The sequence below is a fragment of the Chionomys nivalis genome, chromosome 8, assembly GCF_950005125.1.
Source record: "Chionomys nivalis chromosome 8, mChiNiv1.1, whole genome shotgun sequence".
NCBI lineage: Eukaryota > Metazoa > Chordata > Mammalia > Rodentia > Cricetidae > Chionomys > Chionomys nivalis.
Genome location: NC_080093.1, coordinates 88,454,115 through 88,464,271, shown reverse-complemented (window position 1 = coordinate 88,464,271; position 10,157 = coordinate 88,454,115). Strand labels below are relative to the sequence as shown.

General features: G+C 46.5%; 1 protein-coding gene across 1 annotated transcript; it reads left to right on the top strand.

Moving 5' to 3' along the window:
* Window positions 1-133: 133 nt before the first annotated feature.
* On the top strand, window positions 134-8,591 carry Eif3f (eukaryotic translation initiation factor 3 subunit F). The gene is made up of 8 exons (XM_057779502.1): window positions 134-538; window positions 5,029-5,099; window positions 5,321-5,400; window positions 5,723-5,860; window positions 7,164-7,255; window positions 7,606-7,742; window positions 7,847-7,960; window positions 8,381-8,591. Exons 1-8 carry the CDS (start codon window positions 160-162, stop codon window positions 8,456-8,458), a joined length of 1,089 nt encoding a protein of 362 aa, XP_057635485.1. The 5' UTR covers window positions 134-159; the 3' UTR covers window positions 8,459-8,591.
* Window positions 8,592-10,157: the final 1,566 nt, after the last annotated feature.

Below are 10,157 nucleotides of genomic sequence, written 5' to 3'. Positions count from 1 at the left end.
ATTAGATGCGCACAGAGCTCACTAAAATTACAACCAGCCGGAATTTCAGTGCCCAATAGTCATCCAGAGCGGATTCACGTGGTACAAATTCAGCCAACCAGGTTCCCAATACTGTCCGGCTCACGCCCTTCCGTTCTGGGCTCCTTCTTTCTCCGCAAGATGGCATCCCCGGCCATACCGGCGAGTGTCCCTGCTGCCACTGCGGCCGCAACCCCGGCGCCGGCTGCCGCCGCAGCCCCGGCTTCCGCCCCGACAGCGCCCACGCCGGCTCCGGCAACGGCTGCGACACCCGCTGCGGCCCCGGCACCCGCCTCGTCCTCCGACCCTGCGGCCGCTACGCCTGCCGCTCCGGGCCAGACCCCGGCCTCCGCGCCAGCTCCTGCGCAGACGCCGGCGCCTTCACAGCCCGGGCCCGCCCTCCCGGGGCCTTTCCCCGGCGGCCGCGTGGTCAGATTGCACCCGGTCATTTTGGCCTCCATCGTGGACAGCTACGAGCGACGCAACGAGGGAGCTGCCCGGGTTATCGGCACCCTGCTGGGTGAGTGCTGGAGAAAGGAATTATTTTCTTCCCGTTCATCTCTCTCGTCCCATCGCTATTGAACTCTTAACCTGTTTCTCTTTTGCACCTTCTTGATGTCACTTGCCTTCCCAAGTGACTTGAATCCTGCCGAATCGCTGTTATGTTGAGCGACAGAAATGTCCAAGGAGTAGGTATGAGCTATTGAGTAGTGTGTTATTTTATATTCCTATCAGCGAAGTACGGAGAGTGCTTGTTGCCAAAAATGAGCTCAAATGCCAACAAGAAGTTAAACGCTCTTGACTCTTAAGCACAATACACACATTTTCCCCCTTATCCGCTGACCAACACACACACACACACACACGTACCCACCACCCATGTATGAGAAGAGGATGTGTCAAAAGTTTCCCCCAGTTCAACAAGTAAACCAGGTTTGTTCAGAACTGTTTCCGGATATGTAATAATTTGCATTCCTGAACTTTTAAGACAGCCACTCAGTCCCAAGGACCTCCCTCATACTAGTTTCTCGTGGATTAAAAGCTGTATCTGCTCAGGCCCAAGTTCCTGCCCCCACCTCACGCTCCTCTGATTTTCCATGTGGACGCAAACAGTAGTATGACCTGTTTACAAGCAACCTGAAAATGAAGAGTGATCTTGTCTTTGCCTGTGTTACAGATTTGGGGACGTAGATAGTTTATGTTAAAGTGGTTTGTAAACGGAAAAGCACTGAAGACTGCTGAGTACATTTCTCTCTCTCTCTCTCTCTCTCTCTCTCTCTCTCTCTCTCTCTCTCTCTCTGGGGACTTGCTTGCACTCTGCCTTAGTAACCGCTCTTAAACACTGGCCTTCCTCTCTAGTTATGTCCATCATTTATTTCTTAGTGATCTTGTAGCAGTTCCTGTACTGTGGAAGACCATTCAATTGCTTCAAAGCGGACAAGTCAAACTCTAGCAATTATTAGTTTTCTGTCTTGGGACAAATCACCAAAGATCTGGTTCTTTCGGGGATTTCTTGGGGAATGGGGGTTGGGGGATTGGTCAAAACAGGGTTTCTCTGTAGCTTTGGGGCCTGTCCTGGAACTCGCTCTGTAGACCAGGCTGGCCTCGAACTCACAGAGATCTGTCTGCCTCCCGAGTGCTGGGATTAAAGGCCTGTGCTATCATCGCCTGGCCTGTCGGGGACTTTTTTAGCAGACTGTTTTCGTGAGAATGAAATTATTACAGAAAGCAAGTGATGATTGGCACACCTCAGGTACAGCAGCTGTTGGTCGCCCTCTACTACACAGGAGGCCAGACTAGCACACCATACATTTCTTTGACAGTGTAGCCGTTTACAGAAACTTAAGAGTTGATACATTGTCTCTCATCAAAACACACTTGCATTTTCTTCTTCACAAGTATCTTCTGTGCTCTCCATCATTTCAGTTCAGTTCCACAACTATAATCCTGACTTCCCTCTATTTTTAACCTCTTGTGGTGTGTTCGTTTTCTGGAACTGCCATACTGTGAGCGTCTGTAACCAAAATGTTTGCATCAGTGACTTGCCTCTTGACAGAGTATGCGATCTAATTTCCAGTCTGTGGAGCTGTTTACATGGAGGAATCATTGTCTACCAAAACTTATGTTGTACCCCCTTTGTCTTAGAAAGGCAGCTGTAGTCTCTGAATACTCCGTCAGATTGAATCTTGCTCGGTGCTCCCACCGCTACAAAACAGTTGAGTTGTTGATGGAAAAACAAATGAAGCGATATGTGCTTGGTAGGAACTGAGACTTTGGGGTTGACATTAATTTGTAAAAGACTTTGTTTGGCTAAGTGAAATCATTGGTGACTCTCATGTACCATAAAACTTAGAATTCAAAGTCAATCAAAGGAACACTGTTACAGCCTTAAACTCAAGGCAGAAACAGTCCCTGTACTGTAGATGTGATGATTCTCTGCTAGTATGACGTCCTGTGGAAACACTGAGACATAACTGTTTCAAAAGGTTGTGAAGGACTCACGGAGAAGATGCGAAAGTTCCTGGCAAGGCATGACACATTTTCAGGGTGAAGTCAGTCCTTCAGTGGATGGTGCCCATGTGTGTTTCCCAAGGAACCAAGACTTGACTTTACAATTTTCTATTTTACAGTAAGACCTGACTTTAAATTATTTTTAGTGAATATACCCATAGGGTATAGTTCTTTGTAAGCACTACTAAGTTCAGTGTTCTTTATCCTTTAAACAAAAACTTTAACTATTCAAATTATAGAGCATAAAGATTATGTTTTAAATATAATTTTGAAATTTTTGGGAATACTAAGTTTTTAATCCCTGAACCTCAAAAAATAACATGCCAGGAATTTGAAAACTGAGAAATTTGTTTTCACCTTATGTAATAGTTCTAAAATGTATCACAGTTGAGAAACAAAACATTTTTTTTAATTTAAAAATGAAACAAAATTTTAAAAAGACAGCTCTTGGTAAGTCCACTGTTTGAAGAGGTCAGCATGTCCCACTCATGAGAGGGTGGCAGGAGGGGACGCCCTCGGTGGTTCTGGTTCTGGACACCTGCCTCTGCGGCAGGGGGCTCTTGAGCAGTACTCACTCCAAAACCTGAAGATGGAGAAATGAGAGTGTGGTTGCTTTGTGGAGGGTAGACCTGAGCTGGGCCTGACGACAGATTGAGGGCGGCGCAGTAAAGAGACAGCACTTGAGAAGTGGGGCCACAGAGGGACGGAGAATCGAGAGCTTGGAAGTAGAGATGGCAGGACGTAGCATGACCAGAAGTGCAGCTTCAGAGGGTGATTTCTAGGCCTTCAGCTGTGCACAAAAGAAAGGAAATAGAGTTGGACTTGGGCTTGATACGTATTCCTTCTGAGATACCATTGAGTGTGGCGGTGGATTTGTTAAGTTGAAAATGAGTGAGAAAGGCTGCCGAGATGGTTCACAAGCCTGACCTTCTTTTAATTCATGGAACCCACGTGGTGGAAGGAGGAAACGAACTCCTGCAGATTGTCCTCTGAGCTCCACAGGCGAGCAGTTGCCCGTGCACACCCACAATCAATTGATGTAAAAGAAAGACAGTATATAACAGTAAACGGAAAGAATGTAAAGAGATGTGGGCAAGCATGTGTCGGCCACCAGGAGCCAAGAAGTAACTGAAGTCATAAAGGCGGACGGAATCACCTCACAGGGATTGGCGGTGTTAAAAAAAATAATAATAAGTTGAGAAATACTTTTACCTTTGTGTGCAGTATGTCACAGCTACTCAACTCTGCCTTTGTAGGAAAAAAAGGTAAAAAATAATGCATAAGAGATTGGACAAGTAAACATTTATCAGATGAAATGTTTCTGGGTCAGGACTTGACCTAGAAAAGGAACATAGATCAAAAACTAGGAAAACTAAGAATGTGGAGCCAACAGATTAGGAAGAGAGAAAACTAGAAGAGTCTGGTGCCATGGAGAACTAAGGGACCTGAGGCTCTGAAATGGAGAAAGTAGTCGTGACAGTCAGATGCTGATGAGTGGTCCTGTGAGAGGGTGTGAGCCCATAGGTTTAAGAACATACATAGTTCATGCCAGACCAAACCACTAGCAGGGACGTGTTACAGTAGGGGTGGGGAGCTTGGGGGAAGGTGCCAGTACATTAGAAGACAGTGACGTTGGGGTCCATGGCTCAGTGAGAGACCCAGGAACTGATGTCTGTGGTAGACTCACAGGTAGAGAGGTGACAGATGGGCTGGCTGCTCTAAAAGGAGGTCCAGGTAATGCCCTGAAAGCTGTGTTTACAGTGACATTAGACTGATCTATTGGCAGTCGTCTCAGCGAGCTGTGCAGGCCAACATACAGGGAGAAACCCTAGAGCAGTGGGGCCCCTTTAGGGGTTGAACATCGCTTTCATAGGGGTCACCAAAGGCCATCAAAAAACAGATATTTATATTACGTTTCATAACAGTAGCAAAATTACAGTTGTGAAGTAGCAATGAAATAATTTTATGGGTCACCACAACATGACAGTCGCAGCTCTAGGAAGTTTGAGAAGCACTGCTCTAGAGAGTGAAGAGTGAGTATTCCGGGGAAGGGCTGAGAGTGGACAATAGCAGCCAAGGGAGACCTTCCTTGGTGATAGGAGGAAGAGTTTGAGTTCTCTAGAGATGCTGATTCTGTTTATGCTGAGCTGGGCACTAATTATTAGCTTGATGTTTGTTGACTTTGAGGAGACCTCTAAAAGCATTTCAGAATTGGGAGCTGGAGGTAGCCCTTTAGTTGATAGAGCGATAGAGCACCTGCCGACTACACATGAAGCACTGATTTCAGTCCTCACCACCGCATAAACCAGGCGTGGGGGGCACACCAGGAATCCTAGCACTTGGATGCTGGAGACATGAGACTCAGGAGTCAGGAGTTCTCATTCATTTGTGGTTACAAAGGATCCTAGCTCCAAAAACAAAACAAAAATAGAAAAAAAGGTAGTCATACGCTGTGGGACCCCAGGATTTTGTAACGCCTGGCCATTCTCTCTTTTCCAGGAACTGTTGACAAGCACTCAGTGGAGGTCACCAACTGCTTTTCAGTGCCACACAACGAGTCAGAAGATGAAGTGAGTTGAGTGGATTTCAGCAGCCCCTGTGCAGTTTCTAGCATTCATCTGCTGGCTGCCCTCAAGGCCCCGCTGTGCTGTGTCTGTAACCTGAGCTGCAGGCAAAGCACAGCTTCCCCTGTCCACACCCTGGGCTTCTTCATCAGCTGGAGTGATCGTTCTTTCTAGTCAGTTTTGGTGTGTACTAGCTTTTTAATGTCCTCTCCTGCCTTTTCTCTTAGGTGGCTGTTGACATGGAGTTTGCTAAGAATATGTATGAATTGCACAAAAAAGTCTCCCCAAATGAGCTCATCCTAGGCTGGTAAGTTGAGGCGGGTAGGTGGATGGAAAAGTCTTTATTGAGGGGCAGTCTTGTTTGTCATCAGATTAGATCTTGTCTCACCTTTCAGAGATACAGTATTCAAAGCATATAACCTTGAGCCTATAAATTCAGTATTTTGATGATAATTCTGATCCTATAAAGTCAAGAATATTTATTTTAAGTTATAGCTTTTGTTATTGCAAAGTTTGTTTGACACTGTTAATTACTGCTGACATAGTGTCGGGACCCCAGAGACATCCCTGCCACTATTGTATTCTGTATTGGCATCAGGTGCCGTGCATCTATAACTGCTGTTTTCCAGGTATGCGACAGGCCATGACATCACAGAACATTCCGTGCTGATCCATGAGTACTACAGCCGGGAGGCCCCAAACCCCATCCACCTCACTGTGGACACAGGTCTCCAGAATGGGCGCATGAGCATCAAGGCTTATGTCAGGTGAGTCCTGGGCAATAGGGGCATTTCAGGTGACCCGCTGTGCCTGGATGACACCCCACTCCTGCCCCACTCGGGTCTCACTCTGTAGCTCGTTGTCTCCTCAAGAACTTCAGTCCTCCTTTGACAGCTGTCATTAGAGAAGGTTCAGAAGCAAAGTCTGACCCCGTAATTTATACTCGCTGGTCCTAGGTAAACTGGGGCACTTGTTGTCTGTGACCACTCCTCATGGTAGTGCCTTTAGTTTTCATTATCTTAGTTTGCTTTCTGTGGCTGTAATAAACACTGACCAAAGCCAACTTGGGAGGGAAGGGGCTTATTTCACCCTACAGGTGACATCTGTCATTGACGGAAGACAGGGCAGGCACCTGAAGCAGAACCACAGAGTAATGCTGTCTGCTCCCTTGTTCCCCTAGCTTGTTCAGGTTGCTTTCTCCTACCACCCAGGACCACCACCACCTACATCAATCTTAAATCCAGAAAATTCCACACAGTCTTGCCTAAGGCTGGTCTAGTGAAGAAAAAAAAATGAGGCTCTTTTCCAGATGACCCTAGTTTATGTCAAATAGATAGTAATAATTTTTAAATTTTATATTAAAAAGCCCTAACCAGCACATTCATTATTCCTAGAATCTAGCACAGTATTTATAAGCTAGAGAATGCTGGCCTTGTTTAAGCACACCTTTTAAGCTGGGATTCAGTATACTTTTAGACAATAACATTGCAGTGTTGACACAGAACTTGCTGGCAGCTACAATGTCATTTGTCAGGGCTTGCTGGGAAGGCTTTAGCAGTGAGGAAGGAAGAGTTATCACTACAGCTTGAGCCTGTTGATAGGCACTGAGCCCTCCCCTTTACCCCCTTTTTAGTCTCTACAAATTCAGCCTCTCAAAATCCATATGAAAATACAGAGTTGAAATAGTAAACACAACTTTAGTGAAGTTACTTCTAGCGCCCACTCCAGTGGTTTGGGGCATGAATCAGTTTGGTCTTTTAGTGGTAATGAGAGGTTCAGGCCCAGAAAAAGATTGCTCCAGTGTGTCTGTTTTCCCTAAAGATGGGTGTCTAGGCTGCCAGGAGCATCCAGAGTCCTGTCCTCATTACTGGCATTATGGAATATGAAGTCATCCTCTAAGGGGCAAGGCCGAAAAGGATAAGAAAAGTTTATTCTCAAGATGTTTCTGGGACAGTCTTGGCCTTCTCAACTGGACGGTGTTGCCCTTGAGACTGTGATGCTTTCTAGCCTAGTCTGGACATGGAAACTACTCCCAAGGGCATCTGGTTACCCTTTCTTCTCTTTCCCCAGCACATTAATGGGTGTCCCTGGGAGGACCATGGGAGTGATGTTCACACCTCTCACAGTGAAGTACGCATACTATGACACCGAACGCATTGGCGGTGAGTTTCCTTCCCCCGCTCTGCACACCTGGAGACCCCAGGCTAGTTCAAGAGGGGGAGGGCTTGGGTAGCTTACAGAACACTGTTCAAGGTTCATGCTGACAGAAGTTGAGGATTGTTCAGGATAGGACATTGTCAGTACCACAGGCCACATAATCTCCATAAGAGGCCAGCATCAGTAGTTAACAACCCAGGTGGAGTTGCTGAGCTCTCCAAAGAAAGAAAAGTCAGTGCGTGGAAACCCAGGATTTTGGGGAGCTGACTGTGTCCAGAGTGGGTGGAGAGAGTTAGTAGGTGGTTAACGACCTCTTTCCTCTTGCTATGACTAAGATTTCTCTGCACTCCCACAGTCGACCTCATCATGAAGACATGTTTTAGCCCCAACCGGGTGATTGGGCTCTCAAGTGACCTACAGCAAGTAGGAGGGGCCTCAGCTCGCATCCAGGATGCTCTGAGCACTGTGCTGCAGTATGCTGAGGATGTGCTGGTGAGACGTGGGGAGGAGAAGCAGGGAGGCTGATAGCCTGTGGGCTTGCTGGCGACATGGCAGTCCCTAACATTGCCTCACCAAGTCTCTTGTTTTGTGCTCAGTCTGGAAAAGTGTCTGCTGACAACACTGTGGGCCGCTTCTTGATGAGCCTGGTTAACCAAGTACCCAAGATCGTTCCTGATGACTTTGAGACCATGCTCAACAGCAACATCAATGTGAGTCATGGCTGGACATGGAAGTTGGGTAGACAGAAGGCTGCAGTGCAGTCCAGCGTGTCCAGGGGGTCTCCTCCCCTGAGTGGTTGTCTAAAGTACTGGTATTGCCATGACCTGTTAACTAGACTCAGGTAGAAGACTTGCTAAAGCCCATGGTAACAGACAATCCTAGTTCCCCACCTGCGTTCACAGGACACTCCCACCCATACTTGACAAGTCTCCGCTCCATCCCCGGTACTACAAGCATCAGTAGAGAGGATGGTGTTTGTGCACATCCCCTTCCTGGCTTCCACCTTTAACCCTGCCCAGTCTGCCCCAGCTGGCATTTGTTCAGGACTCTGCACAGCCAGTGTCCACAGTGGAGCGGCCAGCACCAGACTTCTGTCCCCGTTCCATTCACTGTTTTCATTTGTCTTTCAGGACCTGCTGATGGTGACCTACCTGGCCAACCTCACCCAGTCACAGATTGCCCTCAACGAGAAACTTGTAAACCTGTGAAGGAGCCCAGAGGCTCTTGTGCTGGTCTTGGTCTCCACCACAGGACTAGGCTGAAGTGGAGGCACAGGGTGTCTGTGCCTTGAGTCAGCTGCTTGGGACTCCTAATAAACATAGCCTACCTTTTGTAAATGAACTTTATCTGATGTGACTTTATTGTTGGCTGGGAGAAAGAGAAGTGTTGTTGAGCTCATACAGAAGCCAGGGAGTGGGCATTGGAGGAGACGCTGGTTAAGTGTTGGCATGACTCATCTGCAGTAGGTGCACCCACAGCCCAGGCTCTGTTAGCTTCACCCGCGCCACACAGACGGCCTTCTTGGCACAGTGGCTTTATAGTCATACTGTTTTTACTCTCAGGATCATAGCAAATGGAATCTCCAAAATTGGTGTGTGTGTGTGTTTCTTCATTTTTTTTGCCCTCCTCACATCTTACCGGACGGCAGTCCAGGGCTTGTCTTGTGTACAATCTGGAGGAACTTGGAGATGTGCTAATGAACCTGAACAGAAGGAAAAAAGGATGGGCACACGCCTCAGCCCTGGGACCCATGAGTCCATCTTCACAGCGAGGAATATCTGCTTTAGCGGACTATTTGATTTGGAAAGGTGTGCTCATACAGACACATGTATATGGTATACATGTGCCTAACCAAGCCAAAAGCCAAAGAATGCTGAACTTAAAAGTCAGCAGTGGTTGGTTACCTTAGAGGTAGAGGGAGGCGGGTAAGTAGAAGCAAGCGCAGGGCAGTGACTGGTCTAGTGAGACAGCGGCTGGTTAATGCGTCTAAATAGAGCCAGGTGTGACTTGATGATGGTGTGCTTTTCATTATCGCCCAGTTTGGTTCTAGACGTCAAACATTGTGTTTAAATGAAAGAAAATACATTGAAAATAATGTGGAAAAGAGGGTTTCGGTTTTTTAATGTTGTCTAGTTGATACAGTGGAAGAAAACGAAAATGCTAATGTGAAGCTCAGGACTGTGGTTCGGTAGAATGCCTAAGGTGCATGAAACTCTGGAACGGGGGGTGGGGGGTGGTCCCCATAAAATTGGGTGTGATGGCACACTTGTAATCCCAACCCAGGAAGAAGGGGGCAGGAGAATCAAAAATTGAAGCTTACAGCTGTGTATGAGTGTGACACCTGCCTGAACTATATCAGATCCTATTCAAAAACCCAAGACAGCAAATAGAACACAGGAGAAACACAGGAAGCAATTACATAAAGGCAACGTATTCTCCAATGAAAATGTAAGTTATGTATCTGTCACAATTACAGTAAAATGCGAAGATAATTAGATCTGGACAAGCTGTTTCTAAACGTTTATGTGAAAAAAGTCTTTCAAAACCCTGTCTCAGAGCTGTGTGCCCACAAACTGTGTGACTCAGCACCAATCAGACGTTCCAGGAGAATGTTCTTAATGATCCATGAAGAACTTCCTAAGTACTGAGAGTCCACAAGCTATTCTTTAAAGATTGATATCCGATAACCCCTTAAAACTTTTGACTGGTAAAATACATATACAAATAATGCAACTATAAAGCTGGAGAAATATTTGAAATTCCTATCAAAGATATAATATTCTTGCCACAGAATGCTCAACCACTTTTTGTTTTGATTTCAGTTTTTTGTTTTGTTTCTGGTTTTTTGAGACAAGGTTTTTCTGTAACTTTTGATCCTGTCCTGGAAATAGGTGTTGCAGACAAGGC